Source organism: Strigops habroptila, chromosome 5, assembly GCF_004027225.2.
Source record: "Strigops habroptila isolate Jane chromosome 5, bStrHab1.2.pri, whole genome shotgun sequence".
Taxonomy (NCBI): domain Eukaryota; kingdom Metazoa; phylum Chordata; class Aves; order Psittaciformes; family Psittacidae; genus Strigops; species Strigops habroptila.
Genome location: NC_044281.2, coordinates 4114454 through 4140712, shown reverse-complemented (window position 1 = coordinate 4140712; position 26259 = coordinate 4114454). Strand labels below are relative to the sequence as shown.

At 44.2% G+C, this 26259-nt stretch overlaps 1 protein-coding gene across 1 annotated transcript in view; it reads left to right on the top strand.

The window, feature by feature from the left end:
• The window catches only part of ERBB4 (erb-b2 receptor tyrosine kinase 4), a 616088-nt gene that overhangs the window by 308469 nt on the left and 281360 nt on the right, over positions 1-26259 (top strand). The window contains exon 3 of the mRNA XM_030487261.1: positions 9305-9491. Coding sequence (XP_030343121.1) covers positions 9305-9491 — 187 coding nt within the window. The remainder of the gene's footprint in view (positions 1-9304; positions 9492-26259) is intronic.

Here is a 26259-nt window from a genome sequence, read left to right as displayed (position 1 = left end):
TTTCTACTGTTAAAACATTCCTAGGATCTTCGCAGGCAGCTTGCTTACCGTGGTGTGTAATTCTGGGCATCCTTTTACAGCCTGCACTGTATTTGTCATGTATTCTTCCATTTGACTTCTGACCGGACACTTCACCTTTCATAACCATTGTGGGAAAGACGTCCTTTTTCACCTCTCCTTTTTCTTCCCTGCATAAAACTTCATCCACTTGCTCTCTTTGGGTGCATGCAAGCTGGAGAAGCCATGTATGCTTCTGAGCTCTGAGAGACTATGAGCACTGGTCCTGCTGCTGCTCCTCCATCTCCTCCTCTTCCTCGTCTGTATTCTTCCTTTGGGCATGGATGGGCTCCCTGCTGTTCTCCAACCAGTTTCATAGTTTGGAGGACCAAGTAAGCAGCCTCCCAAGAGTTGGTTCAGCTTAGACACAAGCAAAAATGTCATGGGGATTTAGAGTATCACATTGAGGAACTGAATGTTTGTTTTCTTATTGTAGATGATATCTTGTTTTGCCAAAATAAATACGCCAACTTGGTTCAGTCAACTGACATTTCAGGATGTGTAAATATGATTGTGAAGCATTGTGCAGTGAACATAACTCAAAGCTCCTTGTGTTCTTGGGAAAGCACCCCTACTCTGAGAACTATACTGTCTAGCTACAGAAAAGAAATGTCAAAGCTGATAGCGGGTGCAGCCACCCCAGTGCAGTGCTCACGCTGCTGGCCTGTGCTGCCTCTCTAAAGGGGTTATAGGCATTGGTTTGATAAGACAGCTCTTGCTTTGTCTTCCCTGGGGAAAGCATCCCAAGGCCCTTGAATGTGCTCACGGCTTCTTACAGGGTATGGCTCTCTGTGGAACATTCATAAAAGAGGATGTGTTTTCCCATGGTTATTACTTCCCTAAAATCCTCCCAAAGTGTTGATATTATTTGGTTTATGAAGTAGCAGTTTGTGCAATTTTATGTTGCCTGGAAAGAAACCATGATTTACTTGATTTAAGCTCCCAAAAGCAGAGAAAGCAAAAAGCATCAATCTCTCCAGTTGGAAATTCTGTAACTGGACAGCTATAAGCTGATGTGCTTTGAGTTTCTGCAAAATGTAGCTACTACTAAAGAGCCCAAATGGCAAAGCCGTTTGTAACAGCATAATGCTCTCATTTTAGTCTTTCCAATTTAATTTATGACTTAAGTTCTCCCCTGGGAGATGATACAACAAACTCTCCTGGAAACCACTCTGCAAATATCTTGAAGGCCAATCAGATATTACAGTTTAATGTCAAAATTCTTATTGACTTGCTAAATAGGTAGTCATCCATAGCTTTCCTTAGGACAGAAAGATGTTAGCTGTGAAGATTGGGTTGTTACAGAGTAGAGACTTTGTCTAGGCCATAACGATGCTCAACATAAACAGCTTAGGATTTATTGTGTGCACTCTGGCAGCCTGAGTACCTGAAAGTCAGACACTTCCTAAGCAGATACACAGAGGAATTCTGTTTCAGACAGAAAACATTGGGAAGACTCTCAGATATTGATGTAACCCTGATCAGTTGCTCTAATCAGATGATATTTTTAACTGAGAAGGTTAAACATAGACACATGGTGCGAGCTGTCACCTGAGCTGAAGTCTAACTCAGTCGACAGGGGGAATTCTTGGCTACATCTTCAGAAACTGTATTTCAGAATGTGAAAGCAAAAGATTTTGTGTTTATTTTGATCCTGTCTTTTACCCAGTCATTTCTATTTAATGTTCCCGTTCCCACATTATTCGATTATTTTGTTTATAATAATTTTATTTTTTGTGTCCCACAATGGTTTCCCAGCAATACTTTGCAAAATGAGGTAAGATACACATTTCAAGGACTCCCCATGTTTTTGCCCATGACCATCACTTACATATTATTTATGGGGCTTCCTTTCCAAATGCCAGATTTCAGCATTCATCTGCAGTTTAATAGATTCTAGACTGGTATTTGTTTTGCCTCCAAGCCCTCCTTAGACCCTTCTGTAAGGTGTGTTACCTCAGCCTCATGTATGCAGCACTGTGATTCCTACATCAAACTCGGTGAATGAATAACTACACAGCTAATTCTCCTGTGAAAAGTCCCACTCTTGGAGTAACGAAATGTAAAGACCAGCCATTCAGAACACAAAGCTTTAGTTCAACGGCTTCCAAGGTGGGTTCTATAAATGATGTAGCAAAATCTTCACTTAGAAATTTCCAATGACTTTAACAAAAGAGGCGTCTAACTGCTACTTGAAAGTGGAGGAAATCGAATGCTATGTTCAATTCATTGATCTGTTGCTGAGGATACTATTAATGTTTTGTAAGCATGTTACCAAAGAAGACTAGATGTCTGTGAGGCCAAGAGTATGATTTAACGTTTGTACCAGCTGTCTTAAATAACTGACTTACAGTTCGATTCTGCAGCCATGCAGCAGTACAAGGCTCCTCAATTGTAGCTCTTAACAAAATTATATCTAAGTCCATCCTTCTACCTTTAATGCATCTTAAAGCAGACTGCAAGACTACCATAAGTTCCTCCTTTTTTTTTGGTAACAGATTTGAATCTAAACTGCAACATTGGTGTTTTGGACAATAAATTATCTGCTGCTCCCAAGGCAACTCTAGTTAAAATACACCCCTTGCTTCTAGATCAGGCACCAGAAAAGTGTTTCTCACAATGTGTGTTCTGATACTAATCATTGTATCCAAACTTGAGGGATTTTTATTGCGGCTTGTACAGTGCATCTGGAAAAATGCTGGTGCTCAGAATGGCTTAACATCTCAATTTCACAAGTGTTAACGTAACTGAAGGATGAAAAGTGTGGAAGGAGACAAGACATGAGTTTCTTGTGGAAAAAATTCTTCATGTGCATGCGCTGTGTTAGCTTTGATGTTGTCTCTAAGCAGACTGTCCTCTTAGACATTAGAAATGTCAGTTTGTACTACATATTTCTCAAGGTTATGGATGGGGCTTTGGGAGAAGCTGGCCACAGCCATGTGCCTGAATCCCATAAATACATCTCCTGAAATCTTTAGAAAATCTCAGTTTATCTCTTGGTCAAAAATTCATAACCATCAATGAGCAATGCATGAAACAGCTAATTGAGCTCCATAAATTGCAATAGGCTAGCTATATCCATATTTTGGGTATTAGCATTTCCCTTAGACTTAGCATTGCAAGTGCTGTAGCTGTTTAGAGGCCACTTCGTGGCTCTTCCGTAAACCCTAATTTTTTAGTTATGACAGTGGCAGATGTATTGCATTGCATGGGTGAAAATGTACGAACAAATAATGAAAATGAACTGATGGTGGTTTAGGTTACCAGCACACTCACAAACATGCCCGGCTGCATTTTGTGAAGGTGGATATTATGGTTGTTTTGAGAACTTGTTTAAAGTTAATCAAGTGCAGTCTTGGCTGTGTTGTGGGTTTTTTCCTTATAATAATAAGAGGAAGGAAATTTAGCCAGTTGGATGTTGCACAGTTCTAACCAGATACAAACGTGTACTTTAAATTGATCAAAAAGCGAAATGTGAAATGCTCTGTTCAAGTCAACTTGAGGTGCAAAAAGATTCTGAAGGAGACGACATGGTGGTGACTATTCACATTCCTTATTTTAATCATGACTTTGCTGCGGCATGTTAACCATTGGTGAGTGAGAAAAAAAGGATGATGCACTAAGGAAACATCTTCCCCTTTATACCACTAGAAATTTGACTTTTTAGGATGTAATATAATGCAACAAAGCACACAGTTCACATTGGAGGGTCAGCCTAGCTCTTGGATCAGAGTCAGGAGATGTCTGTTATCTGCTGGCAGCTGAGCCACGTGAGGAGCTTTGCTGCTGCCTTGTGAAATGGATAGCCCCTGAAAATAGAAATCACTGTATTTGCAACAGATGGAATGAAAAGTGTCCACTTGCCCTATTCCCTACATATACCTAATTTAAGTTCTTTGCCTTTTCTATTTCCCTCCTTGTGGTGGAAGGAGAAGGCACCCCTTCCCTTATGGAAACCCCTGTGCCTCCCCAGACTTTTCCAAGTAGCTGACTTTCTTTATACCTTGAGGAGCAGCACCCTGGCTTCCTCTGGGAACCAGAGCACCTCTGTCTCACTGCAAACAAGCGCTGGAGAAGCAAAGGCTTTCGATTCGTCTCTTAAGCGAATATGCTGAATATGCATTCTTTGTCTTTTAATGTTCCTGAATTAAACACACTCATTCATCAGCTCATCCTCCTGTCCTGTGCTTGTGTTTCAAAGTGACATCAAAGCAGACTTAAAATGTACTTAGCTTTTATGGAAAAGGGAAAAATTAACCTGAAAGGTAATTAATTTTCAGGGGTCCCAGAAGCATGAGCTGGCCCCTGCAGCAGGTTTGTTGCTCTGAATTCTGTGCCAAGGACTCGTATCTGGTCAGATGAGGTCAGCGAGGGCTTTACCAGCTCAGGGTCAGCGACTGGATAAATAATGTGTCTGCAGCTGAAATAAAACCCCACAATATAGCTCTCTTCAGTGCCTTAGCCACAGCCTAACCTTCCTTGATAGATGTTAAAAAGACTTAGTAGTGTTTATGAGAAACATCAGCTTCCCTAATCGTTCATTGATCTGTTGTTCTGGGCAGAATGATGAAGTTCTCACTGTTATTTTGCTTTGTTTCACTCAGCTTCGTTTGACTTGAGCCGAAGGGTGATATAAGATGGCAAGGAACAATCTTGCCTTTTACTCCCAGCTGACAGCATAATTCTGGCTTTGGTGTTGGGAGCTTAAAATGTGCTCAAAAATGGGAGCTTTACCCATGCTCAGCTAATACCAGTTCTCATTAAGGGAATGGGTTGTCTGGAGCTCGTTTTTACAGTTTGTCCCTGAAAAAGAACCTCTGAAAAGAACCTTTGGTTCTGGTGTCACGTCGGGCCCCGTTTCTCTGCTCACTGAGGTGGATGAGGGCAGAGGCGGCCGCCATGTTGTGTGCCCTGAGGCGCAGCAGCCACGGGGGCGGGAGGCACACGGAGGCCTTGGCTGGGTCCATGTCGTCAAAGGTAACGTAGCTTTAGGTTTAAAAACAGACATTGTCAATGTTGGGGTTAGTAGAGGCTGTTGGGAGGCTGGTTTATAGGCTACTGTGCCTGTTTTTGGGGTGCGGGGCAGCGCCGAGCCTTAGGGACAGCAGGCTGTGGAGCACAAGTACTCATCTCCTGTCCAAAAACATAGGTGAAGAGCTTTTTACTCGTAAATATGTCAGACTTGAATCCTATGGCTTGGCGTGGTTTTAAAGCGGCTCGTGAGGCTTTGGACTTGGAAAGGATTAATACTTTCCCCCCTTACACATACACTCTTTTTGTTTCCTGCTAGAAGCATGCCCTTTATTATTTCAGGATCTGATACCTAACAGACCGGGTCAGAGGAGCAGACACCTTTGGCTCTTGTATCCTCAGAGGTGTCTCCTCATCGGCTTTTGAATGGCCAGGCATGTGCTCGGAGGGCTCAAGGAGCAGTGTCCCTTGTCCCTTCCCAACAGGAGCCTGCGAGTTTCAGTTTTTCATCATTGAAATCTGTGTGCTCATTTCTGCTGCTGTACCTGAACAACTTCGGGGAGCCAAAATGTGTTTACCGAAGCAGCAGGAGTGCTATGAGAGCCTGAGCCTGATGCTGCCTCACTTAGTGGTTTCTTCACATAAAAGGTCATGTCTCAGGAGATGGAAAGGTGACAAGGAAAGGCCAGATCATGCTGCCCAGGAATCGAGCCAAAATAATGCTGAAATGGGGGTTGGGAGGAGTTCTGGAAGATAATAATGGTCAACAATCAAGAATGGAGGTTTCCGGAGTTCATTTGGTTTTCCCTGTTGGAAGCTTTTAGATTTAAGTCTGTTGGCTGTTAATTTAGCTCTTTCATTCCAGTTGTAGGTTTTGCGAACAAAATGCTGTTATTTACATCATTGTCTTCCTTTTTTACTTTCCCGAGGGACAGACTCATGAGAAATATATTTTTCCAAGGACCTCCATCCCTAGCAGGAGAATCAAACTAGGAGGTGACACTCAGACTGCCACTGCTATGAGTCACTCCACCTTCTTGGTGGAACACAGATTAATGCTGAAGCAAAAGCAGCTCAAATAGAGTATTAGGATACCTGATCTTAAACCTGAGTTCAGGATACCTGAACAAGAAAGCTGTGGATTCAAAGGATGAGAGGTTCAAATCATGCCTAACCGTGGAATGAGTTGCAGAGGAGGAGATCAGGCTGGCTGATCCCGTCTGGTGTGGGGATTTATGAGTCTGCATGGGAGCCAAGAGACGTCTTTGCAGTGACTCCAGCAGGGCTTGGAGTGAGCTCCAAGTGGGCAGGTGTCCATTTTCAGTAAGCATCATGTCAAAACTTGCAGTGACTGGTAAAGTGACAGTGCTGGCCAGGAATGGCCAAAACCTGAGCTGCCTGCTGGGCTCCCAGTATGTTTTTTCAAGCTGGACCGGTCAGAAAACACACCATCCTGCACAACATGTTAATGCTCTGCCTTTTTCATTCATATTTGAATGAAAAATTCAAATATAATCCCAAATTAACGTAAGAGACCACTAGATTTGGTCAGTCAGGCTGCTGTGTTCTAGTTACTAGTTATTAGAAACCCTTTGGTTTAATTAATGTGGCAGTTTCTCTAGTAAATAAATAGGCATTGCAATATGATGAAAGACATGGGACTGGAAAGGACCTTTTTGCACGTTAAAATGTTTGCCATAATTTGTCATTTCAATCTGACAAACCAACCAACCAAAGTACAGGGTTTCTGGAGTAGTTCACAATTACCAGCAACAAGACTTTGTCCTTTTCTCCTCTTTTTAAACTTTGGAATGAAGATTTGCTGCTGAGTGTGTGTATGTGCCATGCTGAATTAAGGCAGTTTCAGGTGGACTTGCCATTCAGCAGTAAATGAGACATACCCTAAAAATAGAAAATGTGATTTATAAGAGACAAAAATTGGCAGGGAGGACTTGGTCAGATGCAGTTTTGGAACTGCTTTTAGGTTTTTTTTCAGTTCAATTCCAAGTTAAACATCCCTATAAGTTAATTAGAGCAATCACAGTGTCCCTAGAATACCAGTGGAGAGATTGAATCCATGAATACAGTTTTAATAGTTCCTCAGTTCTGAAGAGAGGCTGCAAAAGGCACCCTAAGGAAATTTTTGAGTACGATGAAAAACAAATTCCTGACTAAACTGGTTAAGCTGAAATATCTGAAAGCAAAGAACTACCATGAAAGTGCTGGAAAGCTTCTGGTTATAGTGGAATCAGTGTCCCAGGGTATAATCATAGAATCATAGAATGGTTTGGGTTGGAAAGGACCTTAAGATCATCTAGTTCCAACCCCCTGTCATGGGCAGGGACATCTCACACTAAACCATGTCACCCAACACTCCATCAGCCTGGCCTTGAACACTGCCAGGGATGGAGTATTCACAACTTCCTTGGGTAACCCATTCCAGCGCCTCAGCACCCTCACTGTAAAGAACTTCTTCCTTATATGTAACCTGAACTTCCCCTGTTTAAGTTTGAAACCATAATGCAGCTCCACATTTAATATTGAGCTGCTGAACCACACTTCTCAACCTAGCCGGGTTCTCATCAAAGTCCTGTAATGACACTGTGCTCTCTTTAGATGCCAAGCAAGTCTTGAAATAGCTCCAGAGCTTTTTCAGCACCTTCAGCTGAATACAGATGTTTGACTTTAGAAGGAAAACTCGTGCACAGAGTTTGTGGCATATAAACCCTTCTTTATATATACTGCCACACTTGTTAATAATCTAATCAACTTTTATAAACCTAATTAAAATGCACTTGCACATTTACACAGGAAATCCTGGCAACTGCACTGAACCAGCAAAGCAGAAGCCTCTCCTTTGTGCTGCAAGTCCGTGTTGCTTTCCTTTAGTAATGATACACACACAACACATTGAATTCGATGCCTGCTCTTGTTCGCCTGTTTATTACGATATTGACTGGAGTCCCCGTCATGTTACCTGTAGTCAGTGCCCATTGCTCTAAACAGAATTTCTCTTTCTGGGTATTGTTTTAGGTATTGACTTTGCCAAAGGGAAATAAAAAGCACATGCATCCACTTAAGCACACAAGTTATGTCAACTTCTGCCTACTATATGTAGGTACACACATAAACCTGTTTGTATACAGTGGTTGTAGGCTGTTGCAGGCATGCAGTTAGGTGAGGCTTGAAAATTGTATTTGAGAAACTCTTTCCAACATGGAAGTCCTGTTTCTGGGAGCAGGAGCATCCCTGAGCCTGTATGAAGTCCTGCTGAGGATGGTGGGGCTCTACGTGTGTTGAAATGACACTTTTCAAAGGCATTTGCAGATTTCTAGGCCAATTTATTTAAATTCATTAAAATGAACTTTATTTTCTAAAAGAACACATTTTAAAATCTTTTTTCTTTCTAAACCCCTCTTAGTTCTGTTAATCTTTTGTACTTTGAAAAGATCTTTCTAGTTTTTTGATTTTGGGGTGTTTTTTTCCCTTTACAATCCAGGCAATCAATCAGGAGGGTTACTGAATAGTTCATCTAAAGCAGACAAAGATTTCAGACAACCCAAAGATGCACCAAGCATTTTGCTAAAGGTTTTGGTAGTGGTTTTAACCAAACTCTGGGTTATACAGCATGTATGGTTCCAGCACTTCCAAAGGAAATTAGAAGTTGAATCTTTGCAAATGTTCAGTGATTGATTTCATTTAGAAGTACAAAAGTGGGTGTTAATATATATGTGCTTTGTCTTTATTTACTTTTCCAAACCTGCCCCCCGTTTCTATCATCCGTTCCTGTTCAGTGGTGAGCTTTTCCAGAGGCATCTCTCTTACCCCATGTTGTGTCCCTTCTGTCTCACCCTGAAATACCCAGTGCAACAGAAAGTTCCTTGCAGACAATCTTACTTGAACTCTGCCATTGCCCCAGCGGATTCTGCTCATGTCCTGGAGGGGCCTTTAACCTGCTCTCTGCTTTGAGTTGTGCAAAGTCATCCTTTTGTGCAGCTTTAATGCTTTACTTTGAATTTTTGCTTGAGTTTAAGAAAACTGGGAAGAACCTCTTTATTTTCTGCTTTTCAAGCAAGTATCTCTAAAAACTCCGTTAAATTGGAAAGTGCTTAAAATAATAAGCTGAAATAGAATTTGTTTTCCAGAGCTTTCTGGTTTTGTTCTTTTTCTTTCATTAGGTACCAGCATATTATACTAAATCATCCACTGAATGAGAAAATCAGAACAATTCAAAACGGACCATTTCTGACGCGTTTGTTCCATTCTTGCATTTCAGTCTATCCGAGAAGTCACGGGCTATGTTTTGGTGGCTTTGAATCAGTTTGAATACTTGCCACTGGAGAACCTGCGCATCGTTCGTGGGACCAAACTCTACGAAGAGCGCTATGCCTTGGCAATATTTCTCAACTACAGAAAGGATGGTAACTTTGGACTCAGGGAACTTGGACTGAAGAACTTGACAGGTAAGTGAAACTTGCAAACGTGATGGATTAGTTGCAAGAAAACCAATGAGCGTGTTGAGTTTTTGCCCCAAAGTCCTCAGTCTCTTGCATTCTGCACCACGAGGGGCTGGCAGTTGTTGGTTGCTTGAGAGGTTTGTCAGTGCTTCATTCTTTTGGTTCACAACTGTACTTTTTGCAATGCTGATCAAAGGCTGCGTATGGAAGTCATGCCAAGCGTGTATTTGAAACAGAAATAGTTGTTGAAAGAGTAGATGAGTTTTTTCCTTAGTTTTGATATCATAAGCATGTTGGTTTCCTTGTGATCCTTGGTTATTGCACGTGTGCTGCTTCAGGTTACATATTTTCAGCCAAGTTAGCTTAGCTTTAGTATCCCCTCTGCCTCTGCTCTTGCTGCTGTGTCCCCTTTGCGGCTGCACTGGAGGGTGAGGGGCAACAGGAAGAGGGTAGGAGAGAACTCTTTTTTCTAGGCAAAAGTAGTGCATTGTATATCGTGGGGAAAGTGCTTGTTTTCTTGAGACAAAAATGTAAGCCAAGTCATGGGTTTATGTTCATCTGCAAATTCAGGGCTGGTTCATGACGTGGGATAGATCAACATTTCATTTCTCACAGCTGAGAATCTGCAGTCAGTGGTTTGGGACATTAAAAATTGGCTAAATATTACTGGACTGTAACTTAGTAAAGTGCAAACAGTTGCAAACTCTTTTTTGGGGGTTCATTTTATTCATCAGCTATGATAATTTCTACCCTAAGCTTTGGTGATTGTGGAATGGCCTTACTTCTGCTTGTGGCTAAAAGCTGACTGAAAGTCACTGACCTGAGCTGGATGTGGTATTTGAACCAGAGTACAGAGACGTGGGAGCCTTCTGAACTATATTTAGGCAGCCTTCGCTCTGCTTTTTTTGTGTTGCAATATTCAGAGCAGCACACAAGTGCTTCCAGTTCCCTCACCAGGCTGTACAGCAAAGCTTTCGAAAAGAGGAGGGGAAAGGAGGCTTGAAACACTTCAGAAAATAAACCAGTTTTGGCTGACTCTTTCTGATCATGCTCGCTCTTCTGGTCATATCTTTAACAACTTCCTTTACTGAGACCACCATGCTGATATCACAGTGCTTCCCAAGGTCTCTAAATCCCCGCTATCTACTCCTCTTCTCTCTGTCACTGTCATAAGCCAATTTCCTCCTCTTCTGTTTCTGTATTTTTTCCCATCTTTCTGATTTAGGGTGTTCATTGTGACTGTCTATGCCTTCACATAATACAGAGCTATAGCATCAGGTCATAGTAGTATTATCTCTTTCTTCATATACTTTTTCTTGTCTGTGGGTCTCAAAATGCTTTGTAAAAGGCGCTAGGCTGGGTGGCACTGAGACAGAGAGGTGATGTGAGGCCAAGGCCAGAGAAAGACTGGAACCCTTTCCTCTTGGGTCCGAGGCTTTTGTTCTGCCAGGAGGCAAGGGTTGTACTTTCAGTGCTTGTTTAGCTATGGCTTTGCTGCTCAGTAAGGTAAAAATCTTGATTTTGTAGGCTTTGGTTCAAGATTTTCCTTGTTGAGACAGCTAGGCAGTTCCTCCAACTCCAGAGATTCCCTCTGGAAGCCGCTTTTACGTGATAGGCACGGCCCCAAAACTGCCCAGCAAATAGCTTGACTTTCTTTCCAAGTATCCTAAGAAAACCTGCCTTGGTTCAGCTGCTGAATCTTTCCCACCATGAGCTCATCACAGCCACTTCATCTGATTTAGGTGTTTACAAAGGCCTCTGATGAGATTATTTGGCTCCAAAAGTATTGTTGTCTCTTGGAAGAGAAGTGCCCTAATAACACTAGCTTGTCTCCACTGAGCACTTAAAATAGCTTCTGGGTGATGAAAATGAGCCAGTGCGTGCTTCAAAATACTCTTAATATTTTCTAGATAGCATGTGTAGGGCCTCATGAGTCTCATCAGCAGCTGTTCTTTGGCCATTTTGTATACTGGTTAGGATGCACCTGGCTGTTTTAACCCCCAGCCTGCTTCTTGTTGCAAATGCTCTCCCTGGAGCATATTAATACTTAATTTCTTTTCCTTACGCATCTTTAGCATTAGTAGCTGCATAAAAATAACTGGTGGACGTGGGAGTCGGTGATCTTGTGCGGCTGTGATAAATCAGCTGTGTCTGAACCTATCCTGCGTCTACCAACTGCTCTATATTCACTTCAGGAGCAACCAGTGGTTTGTTGTTAAATCGAAGATGAAGCAGCCCCTGTGAGTTTGCATCCTTCAAGTCCACTGCAGGTTTCAGGAGATGGACGCTGAATGGTGCATGTCTTACCCTTGAGTAAAATAGGAACCTAATGCTTGCCTTGTGTGTAAAGAACTGTCTTTCTAGGGCTTTTGCCTGGTTCACAGAAGTTCGGGAAGTTCTGCTCTTATTTGTGCAGTGCTGGATGATGGGTTCCTGAGGGTATTTCCGCCCAGTACTGCACAGTATACAAATACAAACACTACTCCCTCTGTTAAATAAATGAGGAAGCTGCTGTCACCTGCAGGTTATCCTCAGACGTAGCCAGAGACAGGGTTTCAGCCTCCTGTGCAGTACCATTGCATTATTTAGTGTGTTGTTACCAGCTGTGGTTTTATTGCCAGATATGTCTGTCAGGTTTTCATATTTAAATGTAACTTTGAATGCTTGAATTTCCTCCCTTACACTATAAAAATAAATGACAGCTATGAAGGCAGTAAGTTTTATCTCACACAGGAAACATGATTCAGTTCTCACTCCTGATATCTGTCAACCTGAAGGGGAGTTTTTGTTTGTATAGTGCAGGCCAGGACCATGTCCTAAAATTCATGTGATGCTTGCAACAAATCTTACCTAAAACACTCCTTTTCTCACTTGTTAGAGAAATGCAGTTAATGGTTCCACAAAAGCGTCAAAACCAAACAGACATTGAGCTAATGAAGTGGCTGCTGCCATCTCAGCTGGACTTATCTCAGCTTGCAGATTCAGCTGCCAAGTAGCCCTAAAGTGAAAAGGCAGGTTTGACATACTGAACCTATTATTCAGCCCGGGTTTAGCAGAATAACCGATGCTGAGGGAGAAGGTATGCCACCTTCTTCCATTCATCGCCTGCGAGCTAGTGCAAATCATTCCTGTCTTCCCCAGGTAGCCAGGCAGTCAACCTTAACTTATCCAATGAAAGGGCATAATCGTTGTTCACACTTTGAGTACTCCAAATACAGAGAATACCTGATGGCTGCATTTCATTATGGCATTTATCTTCATGAGTGGGGAAAGAGGGATAACTCACAAGTGCCAAAACCACTTACGAAGTATCCCATATTTTCCTCTGAGTGAAGATGAATAAGAGAGATCTACAGCAAATGATGTATCTTTGACTGAGCAGTGATAACCTCATCTTCCCTATTGGCCTTGAGGACAGAGGCTCCCCTGCGTGTGCTTGTGCAACCCTTGAATTCCTTTAATATATTAGAATAAAATGGGCTCAGCAGTGATTAGTTCAGTAGCACAAAAAAACCCCAGAAAAATCTGTAGTTTCTTACTTGCTTGTTTTGCAGGAATGCAGATAAATGAGAAGATAAAATGAGGTTCAAGTGACAAATTAATATTGTAGCTGAAGGAGTTTGGGCAGTGATAGCCAAAGAAAAGAAATCAAATTTGATGGGCAGGAGAACGATAGGAAAAGGACTGTGTTCACTGGGTGTAAAAGGTGATCCACTGTCCATTTCCCCTTCTACAGATTTTTGTCATGTGTTTTATTTTTTAAAATTTTGCTTAAATTCTTTTTAATGCTTCTGCAAAACCAAATTTGTGAATTCTGTGATCATTTCTAGAACATTTTCTATATCATTTCCCCCCCTCAGAAAAAACTGTTAAGGGGCGATGGGGAGAAGAATGTCATCTTGTATGGAAAAGGTGACAACCTTTCATCCAGTCTCTTGTTTGGGGTTTTTTGAATTTTCCTTCAGTTTTGTTCACTGTGCACGTTTTGGACCTACAACCCTTTTGGAGGTCTTATTTAGATACCTGCTCAGGACCTGAGCTCCTTCAGCGCAGTGTGACCGCAAATTAAGCATTTTTGCAGCAGGGATTAAGGACACCCCCTTTTTATTGCCTTGATCACAAAGCCCTCAGCCTGTGTCAGCAGGACCTTTCCTTGGCCCACATGCATGTTGCTGCTGTGTTTAGAGCCGTGAATGCCTGTGTGTGGCACCCAGCCTCAGCAGAGGAGGCCGGGCTGTGCCCATTGTGGCGTGTTCCTTTATTGCTGCGGCTTCATACTAGTGGGACGAGCTGGGAAGAAAGCAATATGTAACTTGCCTCAGGCTTCCTATGCAACAGGTGGCAAAGGCATCACATCTCTAACCTCGGAGAGGTGTTGCTAGGATACATGCAGGAATGAGAGATTTCTGTAAAGCATCCCCCTGGTCCCCTCTGCGTGCAGGGCTGCTGCTGTTGTCTGCCCTGGAGAGGAAGCTGCAGTAGCTCTGTGACTACCCAGGAGGGCTCCTTTCCCTGTGTCCTCTGAGCTGCACTGACCACAGGGGCATTTGTATTCCAGCACAGCTTTGCTAACTGGCTAGTGGGTAGAGGAAAAGGGAGGAACACCTCAAGCATGGCTGTGCTTCCCTTGGGAAAGGAGGGCTCGTCTGTGTGGTGTCATAGACCTCGAAGGCACAGTGCCACGGGTTCCCCTTGCTCACCTCGTCCCTATGGAGAGAAAGGTCAAGGCTGTGGCTGCCCACATGCTCATAAATGAAATGTGCATGCTAGCTCATGGCTGTCTCCTCTCCCCCAGGGCAGTGAGACTATGTCCTGGAAACCAATATTGCCCTATTCCAGCTACTGCTCCCCTCGGACATTCACAGGCATGATTTGACACCAGGAGAGTCCAGAGGCTGATCTCTGCTGGCAGCTGGTGTACAGCCACCCTGCGCTGAGCACAGGGACAGTTACTAGCATGGATTCAGGCTGCTCTCTGCCAGTTGGCATCAGTGCCTGGGAACGCTGCCAGGCACTCCTCAGCTTACCTCTGCAGGCTTGGCCCTCTGGAATCCCAGATAAGGGACCTGCAAGCTGAGGAGCAACTGCCTCCAGCTAGCAGAAAGCTGCTCACAGGTGTTTTCAAGGCAAATAGGGCAAATTGTATGCAGCCACAAATACTGATTTTGAGCCCCATGAGATTAATGCTCATGAGTTTATTATGTTCAGTAACAAGGGTGGGACATTGTTTTTTACATTGCAGTAAGAATTTTACCCACTCTCTCTGAAGGATTTGGATATGCTTTTGTCATGCTAAATGGTATAACTAATGTCTACAATACTTTGCAACTTAGTGATCAACAATTTACACTCAACTTTCCTAATTTCAGAGTGTTTTACTATTTTCAGTTCTGTCTCTAGTGTTAGAAGTGTGCAGCCTTGTTTGGAACTAAACAGAAAGCTCATCATAATAACGATATATTGGTAAATGCCTTTAACTGGAAATTCAAAGGATCCCACATCAAGTTGGTTGCTGGTGTCCCCTTGCCCCCCAGTATTTTCACATAAACTGTGCAATGTCTATAGTGGATTGCAAAAGGTCTGAAACAGTTTATTGAAAGTAATATGCAGAAGGCTTGACATAAGTCTCCAGTGTCATGCAGCAGGATAACTTCATGTTGCACATCCTCTCCTGCAACAGAACAGGGCTTAAAATCATGGGGAGGAGAAACTAAGCCAAATCTTCAGCTGGTGTAAATTGGCTTCCTTGCTTTGACTTCATAATGAACTGAAATTTAAATTGCCCTTTACTTTCTTCAGTGGATAATTTAATTTGTGCTTTAATTTATAAGTTAACTAGTACCTAACTTGTACTTAAGCCCTTTTACAGATGTTGTGTTCAGGGTTCTCTGTCAAGATTGATACCAGCTAACCACAGCTGACTCAGGGCATGTCTACACCACACAGCAGTGCTCTGTACAGGGATCCTAGAGCTAGCATGAAGCCTAGCTAGCTTTAGAAACAGTGTTAACTGCACCGCTTGGGTCCTGTGCTTAGGCTAAATAACCCAGCAAGGTGGACACAGCAGATGGCTCCTGTCTAACTGTGGTCTCTGCAAACAGAAGCACGTTGTTCTGGGCTTTCAGGATCTTACTTATGGCTGCTGGGTAAAGAAGGGTACTGGATTGGGAGGAAGCACTGGGGTTTAGAGTAGATAAAGGAAATCCTTCGTAGCCCTATGGGAACCTACGCCTCTGCTGCTTTCTGTTGTGAATCACCACTTCTGCAACAGAACCAATAATGCTTGCCTACTTTAATTAGAGGATCTGGTGCGATGTGGAATTCAACTTTTAACAGTGACAAATGTTAGTTTAAATGTCATTATAAAATACATCCACGTATCTTACCACTGTCACCTGATAATGCCATGTAAAGTAATAATGCCATTCATTCTTTTTCTTGGCAGTTCCTGCTTCGCACCTCTCTGCAGTAGTTCTCTCTATCTACACATTTTTCAACTATGAAGTAAAAAATCCTCCATGTTCTGGAGGTGTGAAACACCCTTTAGCTCTTTAGAAATTTGGGCAATCAAGATAAATCCAGTAACACTGAAGCCTTCCAGTAATGGAGTGAGTAGCTTTGCCTGACTTCAGTGGAGGGAGAGCTTTAGCAGCACAGGGATTTCTCTAGCCACATGCTTAAACATCTGAACACAGTAATCCCTCCATTGCAATCACACAGGTCAGGAATGGGTGGCATTTCAAAACACCCAACTTTGGCAGACAGATCTGTGTTGAGCTACACTATAATTTAAGTAAAATGCAATCAGCATTCCAGTCGGGAAGAAATGGCACAGTTTATAGCAACAGCACTGCTGAAAAAATATAACCCAGCTCCCCACCTGCTTGGAAAAGAAAGACAGAGTTGGGGTGTCCATCCCAGGCCAAGTTCTGGTCTTGACTAGGTAGTTTAGAAATGAAAATCCTTGCTACTCCAGTAGTAATCTTCTTCTGTTTTGATGAGTGCAAGAAGTGTTAAATTCAGTGTGGTTTTTTTCTTTCTTTTCTTTTTTTTCCTCTTTCTCTCTACATTCAGTCCTCTGAATTCATTGATTTTCTTATTTCCTTCTGACAGGCTACAGCTGACAAGGAATTAGGTGCTTTTGTAAAATAATTAGAGTCTTGTGTTACATGGGGAATGTAACCTATCAGCACCCCCGAGGAACAGGCAGGTTACTGAGCAAGATGCCTTCTTCAGCTGCCCCACGGGTGGTGAGTCCTGTCTGCCCGCCCACAGTGGTGGCATGAACTGTGAGCACTGGTGGGGCAGAGGGGCCAGCCTCCAGCAGTGGGGGGCTGCTGACATCTAGGGCTCAAAGTGACAGGAAACTCTGGGGATCTGGTGTCAAGTTTAGTGGCTTTACTTAAAGCTCAGCAAAGGCATTGCAGTGGCTTTGCACTGTATGTCTGCAAGGTAGCATGTACTTACAGACCCAAATCCAGGAGTGAGCTCCCTCTTCTAGCTTTTCTTGCCAACTTATAGGAATAAGGAGTTGGGGTCTAGGGCACTATTTGTTGTGAACACAAAAGTGCCATTGAGTTCAAGGAAAGTTGAATCAGACGCCTAGGTTTACATAGTGGAAATAATTGGTGTTTCTAAGGTATTTTCATGCCTGTTCATTTTCATGTCATTTGCTACCAAGAGAAATTCCCTAGAAACCCTATATGAAGAGATTGGAGAGGCAATGAACTCCAAGCTGTTTCATTTACTACATCTAGCTCCAGGGATGCTCCCACACACAAACCAGTTTGTTGCAGCATCACAAGTCTCAGCCTGGCCAGCACTGGGACTAGGCTCAGCAAAACCAATGTGGGGTTGTTCTGACTTGGGCACATCTGCAGCAGCCTCCAGATGTGCAGCAGTGCAGGGCCAGGAGTGAGCAGGATCAGCTCATTAAGATTTGATTGGAACCTGAGTTTGATCGCACAAGCTTTGTATGTTGGGATGTGAAAGGGACATGCTGCTGTTAGGAGGATGTGTTGTGTGTTAGCCTAGGAAAGAACAAGTTCCAACAGATTGAACCCACCTGCAGTGCTATGCTGACAGGTCCTGCCTGCAATTTCCAGGCAGAGGAAAACTCTTGTTAGCTCACCCACGTAAGCACTGCTGCTGAATTTGCACACAGGTAACAGCAGTTGATCCCTAATGGGGAACAAGGATTTTACCGTCAGGAGCTTTCCTTAGGTGACTGGGTGAAGTAAAAGGGACTGACAGCTACAGTTGCCTCCAGAGACCCTTCGTGGCCTGCCTTGTTCTCTACGCATGCCGTGCCCCACGGGAGTGAACGTGATGGTAGGGATGCGTTCAAGGGCAGCAGTTCCATGCAGCTGGGCGTGCTGGGGTTGGAAGTGTGCACTGTAAACACTGGGAAAAGCTGTGGAGCCAAACGCAGAGGTGGGCAGGAAAAGCTAACCTTGAAGGGAGCATCAGCAGAGAAATGCAGACTGTGGAAGAAGGGAAATCACCGTGTGAACAGAGGGAGGGAAGTGGGAAACACCCAAGTATGTGCCAGTCAATCTAGTGGTGCAGCAGCAGAAGCACTCACCTGAACCGTACCTGCGTTACGGGTGAAGGAGCAGACAGGCTGCACAGGAGCGTGTCTGATACAGACCTGCTGGAGTTCTCTGGGACTTGAGACTCCCCAGTCGGTCCCACCCAGCTTCACACCGTGGAAAAGGAGCTTTGATTGGTCTGAGGTGACAGCGTGAGGTAATCGGAGCGGGAGGCAGGTAATGCGTGCGGACACAGAGCCCTCCGTGGGCTGCAGGAGCCTTTTGAGCATCACTAGAGCGTGCCTGCAGGCGTGGAGTGGGGGAACAAAGGTATCAGATGAGGAGAACACGCTGGAGGCCTTTTTCTTTGATGTTTGGAAATCACTCAAGGGGCTGTCTTCTCTGAAACCCCTTTGCCTTGCCTTTTTTCTGCTTTATTTTTCCCCCTTGGTGAAACTTTCATAGATGTGCTTTCATTTCTTTAAGGCTTAGAAGTGAGAGCACAGCCATCCATCCAGTCGCCGTACAATCGCCGTGCTCGTGCTGGAGTTCCCCCAGGAGCTGGCTTCTGCTGCTGCCCATCAGAAATAGCATAGCCACGTGCTTTGGGTTGAACCCACGGCTACTCCTGACGCTGGGGCACAGGAGGAAGGGCAGCATCAAAGACGTCTCTGTACTGTGCTGGAGGGAGAAGATTGGGGTGTTGTGGGGGGTGTTGTGTTGGTTTTTAAGTGGTCATCTGGAGACGTGCTCAGATTGATGCTAAAGGCTGTGCAAGCTCTGAGAGCTAGTTCCATCCCAGGGCTGTACAGTCAGTCAGCTTTGAAAATGGCTCTGGGACACAGGTACCCGAGGGCAGGGTGCAGAGTCTGAGTTTACCTGCAGAGGTTCAGAATGTTCTTGCCAAGACAGGGTGAACGAAGCTCACCTGCTCCAATCTCTTGTATGTAGACATCAGTGAGAGCTAGTAGCAGAGCTTTGGAGAACTTTTGTAACATTACAGCATGTCAGCCAGGGAAGCATCCTGTGAGGAAGGAGGAGTTTGAAAAACAAGGGGGAAAGTGCTGCAATTGTAAGGCACCATCTTTCATTTCAAAGTGAAACGTATGGCTTAGGATATCAGCTTTTTGGACTTTCTTCTATAACTGACTTCACATGTTCAACATGCCAATTTTTGTTAATTGAACAACAATAATTGAATCTGGTTTAGACTGAATTTTCTTTCCCATCAGAGTTCAGCTCACCGAAGTATCTGCTCTTGGCTTGTTTACCTGGTCTGGGAAATGAAAGGGTTTAAAAAGCCTTAAAAAGGATTTAAAAGTTGTTTACTGCTCATACTTCATCCCAGTATCAGTCGTAAGATCCTTCCTTCGTTGCAAGAGTGTGTTCAATGGCAAACACATACACAGAGCAAGTTGTAAATGAATCAGCTCAGCTGTGGTTGTGGTGCAGGTCTGTCAGCATGGTTTCACATGAGCTACCTGTTTCTTGGCAGGGTAAATTGCCTTTTTGGGGGAGCTGCTTGCTGCCATGCTTGGCCTTAACCCAATACACTAGCTTCAGACTACTGTGGGTGACCCTAGGGCAGGCAGCAATCACTTCTGAGGTTATACTGGATCCACAGCCCTAACGTCTGTGCAGCTCTGATAATTTTGAAGCAGTATGATCAACTCCAGGCTCGCTGTATGTCTCTGTCTCGTTCTGGAGTGCAGAATTAAATGCAGAAGCACGTTGTAATTTGAAGTGGTGCCCTTGGTTTACTGTTGCTGTGATTTCTTTTAGAAAAGCTTGCTGTTTCCTTTTATTTTTTTAAGCCAAAGCAACATTGAAACAGTGCACCTGAATTAGTGGCAAACTTTGTGGTGAGCTTTAGGGAATGAACTCAGCCATGACCTGGCTTGAGGGCCCAGTCCACAGCCTACTTTTTACTCTTTCCTGGTTTTGTATAAGAAGCAAAGTGGATGTGCAGCCCAGGAGATGGGTTTCTCATCTATGGTGGAGTTTTATTTCCATGATATACTAATGATTATCTTCCCCTAATACTTGAATTCTTTACAAGCCTCAGCTAGTTAAAGATCCGTTATCCTGAGCACAGTATTGCAAACACTAATAAAAAATGTAATGCAGAAGAGGGGCAACCATTAATAATAGTGAAAAAGTGGTATTGTAGGAAAGGATAAGACAAATATGGGGAGGATAAAGGCAAAGTGCCCTGTCCCGTATGTGGTGGGGACAGGGAATGTGATGTGATGGGGAAGCTGGGGTGGACACAGCTGGATGTACCCTGGGGTGTGTAAGAAAAGGCTGAGGAGGAAGCACACAGGAGTTGATAAGATACTTTCCTTCGTGTTGAATCGATATGTACAAGCTATGTTTTGGGAGAGTTGGGCAGTGACCAGCACTGGCAGGGCATCCAGAGTCTGGAGTCTCCATAGCATTGGTGCTCTCTGCCAGCCTCACCAGGACTGAGCAGGAATTGCAGTTTCTTAGGACATGGTGGAAACTACGCTCCCTAGGTTTTATTTCTTTCTTTTCCCGGAGAGGGAAGCACACTGCTGGCTCTGCTTACAGACCAAACCACTGTTCTTTTATTTCTTTATCAGGAAATGCATGCTTCTCTTCAGTTAAATGACAGGCTGAGCTGGGCTTGTTCATCCTGGAGAAGAGAAGGTTCAGGGGAGACCTTATATCAGTCTTCCAGTACCTAAAGGGGCTACAAGGAACCTGGAGAAGGGCTTTGGACAAGGGATATAGGGACAGGACAAGGGGAATGGCTTTAACCTGCCAGAGGGGAGATTGAGATGGGCTCCTAGGCAGAAGCTCTTCCCTGTGAGGGTGCTGAGGCGCTGGCACAGGGTGCCCAGAGAAGCTGTGGCTGCCCCATCCCTGGCAGTGTTCAAGGCCAGGTTGGACACAGGGGCTTGGAGCAACCTGCTCTAGTGGAAGGTGTCCCTGCCCGTGGCAGGGGGTTGGGACTGGATGAGCTTTAAGGTCCCTTCCAACACAAACCATTCTAGTTTCTATGATTCAGTGTAAAAGCCCCATTACCGAGAGCTGCCCCCAGATGGTTTTGGCTCTCAGTACCAGGCAGCAGCTTGGTCTAGAGCTGTCAGCACGGCTGCCTGAGCCACATCTTGGAGGCTGCCGGAAAAGTGGCAAAGGCGGTTGTAGGTGAGAGGAATCGTTGCTCGGAAACGCTCTGAGTACAGGATGAACTGAGCAGAGCAGGACCTGAGTCTTGTCTTTGTTTTTTTCTTTGCCTACGCGGGGCATGTAGGAGGTCTGAAATGATGCTGTTGTGGCCCCATGGCTGTGGTTTTCTTTGCTCCTGCTGAGTTAACTGTTACTTGTGGGAGGTGCGCTTCTGGTGGTCACACTTAAGTGCTGATACAGGCCAGTTCCAGGTGTGTGTTGTAGTGCTCCTGTCAGGTGAAGGTGACAGATGAAATGCTTCAGCAATGGCTGGACTTAGAGGCTCTTCTGCTTTAGGCAGTGCTGATCTTTAAGTGATACTTGATGTTTTAAAAGGAGGCACCAAGCTAAAATATGCATAGAGTAAGGTTGCAAGGGCAGTATCCTCTTCCATGTGTGTCAAAAGAAGACTGAGAGGGATATTGTAATGAGTGTAACAGCTTAATTCCATGGGCTGTACAGTCAGTGCAAGTTTGGTAAATCTCACTACAGCCTCCACTTCATCCAGAAACAAGACTTCTAGATGTTCAGAGCTGGATGATTTTGATTTAATATTCAGAAGCATTCAGCTTCCCAGATAAAGATCATAGTTTTGCTAGTTGGGAGATTTATTAATATCTTAATGTGGCCTTAGTTTTAGCCTTTTATTCCTTCCTTTCTAAAAAACCTTCTTACCACAAACAAGCCTTGAAGTTTGGAAGAGTAATCAAAACTGCTGAGCAAATTTGACTATGCTGATGGGTTGAATGAGCTATGACTTCTGCTGACCTCATTCTGCTCCCTTTGCCCTTCAGGCTGGTAGCACTGACTGGAAGTAAATTCTAATCTATTAATTTAGCCTCTGGTATAAATAGAAAAAACCCCATGTAATTGCAGTCACTGTTTTGTCAGTGGCCTATCCAGCTTTACTGCTTTGCTTCCAAGGAAGAAGTGGCAGTGCTGCCTGTGTGCTGCTCTGCGAAAGGGACCTTCCATCCCACTGTATTGGAGTAGGGCAGATTACTGCTTGCTTGTCAGAGCAGGAGTGTCAAACGGGGCACCTGCTTATATCCTCTAACATCCACTTTTAATATCTCTTCCTCTTTCTTGCATCCTTCTCTGGAGCCAGCTGCCCTCTATCTTATTTTAATTCGGGTGTTTTTGGGAAGACAGAATGTCTGTATGGAGACAGGTTGCGGCAGGTTACCTTATGGTGCCAGTCCAAGGAAAGAAACTATGGGACATGGAAATAATGTCCTGTCTCTGAGGACTTTAATGGCTGCAGGGCCATTTCAAAACTCTTTTTTGGCTGGCTGTCGTTGGTGTCCAAACCAAGTCTAAGGTCTTTCCATGAGCAGCATGAGAAAGCTGCCTTACTGCTTCAGGCTTGGCACAGGGGTAGCCTTGAAGATGGAAACTGTGTTGTTTGCAGCATCCCAGAGGTTACTTGAGGAGGTCACTGTCTCTCTTGGCATTAGAATGTGACTGGTGTTGACATGCTTTGGCATTGCATGACAGTTGTTTCACTGACCCAGCAACAGGATGTTGATACAGGGTTCCAATAGCCAGTTTCACATCCACCCTCTGTGCGATCTGATGCAGAGCCTGAGGGTAGCCTGCTCAAAGATACAAGGGTTGCTTTCCTCTGTGCTTTCTCTTGGGGGCAATGAGGGTCATAATCTAGCATTTAAGGATAGGCAACAAAGAAACCTTACTTGGTTTTAACTAAAATTGCTCCTTAACATGACTTGTTAAATTGAAACAAACCCCACATGAATGTTCTTCTAAATCCATTTACAAGTGCCTTGTATTGATTTAGTCTACTTGTCTATTTCAGTAACTCAGATGAGCGAAATTGATGTCTGTGCACTAAGTTAAGTGCATTCACTTGGGATTTCCTACCTGCCGAACTGACTTGACTTCAAACCTGATTTTGGTAAACCAATGCAAGCCTTGTGTGAAGAATAGGTCTTTCTTATTTGTTACTACTGGTTTGAGCAAGAGCAGTGTGACAACTTAGGGGAAAAGGTGTCTTTTACCCTGCTGACTGTAATGCTGGGGTGCCCTACTAACCTTGTCCCTCATTTTGAGCTTGAAGTGATACCAGCATTGCTTGGATACCATAGTAGTACCTCCTTCTGCAAGGCAGCTGTCTGAAAAAGACTAATCCTTTTGCTGCCAGGTCACTGTTACCTTGTGTCTGGAGAAAGGAACAAGAGACTTACAGACCTACTTCTCTACCATCCTGCCTAATGCCCCCCCCCCCCAGCCAAATAAGAACAGTTAAGAACCCTTACGTGAAGGTTTCCTTCCCTTTTCAGACAGTGTCTTTCAGCTTGGTGTCTCTTTGTGCTGTATACCAAAGTTCCTTCAGCCATTAAGCTGACAGGCTCATTTTATCTCAGCCACCAAGAGTTAATCTTAAGTGTCCAAACTAACACCTGTGACCAAATCTCTGCTCCACTGACAGTGTGGAAAGGAATTGAAACCTAACCCATCATCTTCCTGCACTGGGAGGAAGGAACTGCAATGAGGAACATGGTTTCCCTTTAATCCTCCCTGCGGATAGGATGTGGAAGATGATTGCAGGTGTGTGAGTTACCACAGGTTCATGAGTCGCTTGTCTGTAGATTATGGCTCAACAGTTGAGCTGTGATAGCAGGTGATGCAAATGCTCTTTGCACCCTAAATGGGTTACAGGAACAGGTTTTGCCTTATTTTTACATAGGACCTATTACCAAGGTTTAGATGGGGCGACAGTGTTAAACAGCAACAGCACAATCTCAGGAAACTACTCTCAAGAAACACTGAAGTTTCTCTTACCTGTTGAGAAAAGTGTTTTGCATAGGCATTTCTCAACTGGGGGCTGTGCTCAGGGTTTAAGGAATGAGTTTGCAAGCAAATGTAAACTTCTTAAAATGTGAATGAATAGACCTGGGCTACATTTTTCTAAGCCACAAAGGTCATCATATTACAGAGGACTTACCTTTAAGCAGCACTTCCCAGTCGCGGCTCAGAAACTCAGTAAGAGTGAAAAAAACCAGCCCCTGCCTTAAATAGCTCAGCGTGGAGCTCCCCAGACAGGAGGCCATCAGTGGACCCAGACAGGTGGGTAAAACAAACACAAGGAGACAGAGCAGCTTCTTATGGGGAGCATCAGTGCCTACCTGCCCATCCATGGCTACCAACTCAGCCAAGTTTCACTTCTGTATGAAACCGAAGAAGGTTTAAGAGGAAGGATTTGAAAGAGGTCAATGAGATAACTTGCTGGACGTCCACATCTTTGAGATACAGCACAGAAGAAAGAACAAAAGATGTTTGAAAATGTATCTTGTGTTTGATGAAAGGTGGTGTGACAGGCTTATTGAAGGTGGGAGAAGACATAAATAGTGTATGAGAGACGATAGGCTCTGGAAAATCCTGAAAGTGAATAAAATTTGCTTTTATTTGATGTAGTGAGGAGGCATTAAATAGGGGGAGAAGAAAAAGGCATGTTTAGAGTGGTGAGCTAGAGAAGTAGTCACACAGTGGAATTTGGAAGGAAACAGAGAAGGTCAAAATTGCTTCATAAAGAAGAGATGCTGTTGTCAAGACATGAGAAAAGGCTGGACAGGAGCTGTAGATTCAATGACAGACAAATAAAAGCCATGTTAAAAAGAGACAACAGAGGTGGCATCAAGTGTGTCACACAGACTGAGACTCTAGAGAAGAGGTGAAAGGAGAAGGGTGTCCAGATTGCTGGTGCAGAAGGAGCAAGGGCAGAGTGTGCATGGGAGAGGGGGTGCAGTTTGTTCTCTGTGGCAAACACTTTGTGGCATATCTAGCCCAGCACTTGGAAATGTATTGTCTAGCTCAAATCTGAGATCACCATCCCCAGGTGTATCTCCACAGGCTGAGTACCTCCTGGCAAGTTTTGTCAGGAACTGTGGATGCTGAGGGCTTGGAGAGGCTTGTCCAGCCTCACCTGCTATCAGAGTCAGTGCTTTCTGCTGTTCACAAATTGTCATGCTCATGGACATCACCAGGAAAGAAATACTGCCTTTTGCAGCACAGAGCCATTTCTGATGAGAGACACGTATCCCAGAAGGGAGAGTTTCAATAAATGCACGAGGAAGCTGCAGCACTTGAAGTTTATATTGTGTTTTTCTTGCTATCACACTCGGTGTGTTATCTGAAGGGATCTGTGAGTGAGGTGGTAAAACAGGGCTTTGTTAATTATACATCACCCAGCAAACTGATAAGCAAACAAAGCAGGCAACCGAGTAACACAGGCATGAGCCACTTCAAAATAATAATGTAGCAAGAATAACAGGGGAGTAATTCACAGCTCCCCAAGAAATTCTTGCAGTTCTGAGGGGGTGAGATAGCAAGCAGCTATTGACTGTTTTCCTTTCATGTTTTCCACCTGTCTGCCATGTGATTGGGAAGTATATTACCTGAATCCTTGTGGGAGCTTTTTGCACTATTGTCTTAAAAGCCTCTCTCTACAAGAATCGATCCTAATGGAAACTGAGATGCAGGATGAAATGCATACAGAGAACGGAAGGAGAGTGACAACTCATTTAAATATAGTTTAAATTGTTTGTAACTTTTGTTACAAAGGTAGGTGTACAGAGCCAGCTCTGCATCCCCCTGGCCCCTTCGGGCTGCTCTGGCACCGCAGAGTGCGGTGAACTGGCAGCTGCCCTGCACAAGGGAATTAGTTCCCTTTGGGCTCAGGCACTTTCCACCAGTGCCAAGGTCAGGAGGGAGGGGGAAGGTTGGTGTGAGCTGGCAGCTGAGGTTTACAAACGTGTGTAGTTGCTGAAGGTGTTTGCTAACGCATGAAAAACATGTCGCATACACAACATAGGTGCTGCCTCACCAAGCACCAGGCCAGGTGAAAGGGAGAGCAGTAGTTGTGTGGGCTGACAGTGCAAGGTGGTTGCATGCTCTGCCTTGGCTGCACAAGTGCTGAAGCACATGCCTGCGCTGTGGAAGCCAGGGATTTAAACCCCAGCTAGCTGCCTGGCTCAGCTGCTCTTGGCAGTGGAGCAGGGAACCCAGCATAGGCCACAAAGGCTTCCCCAGAT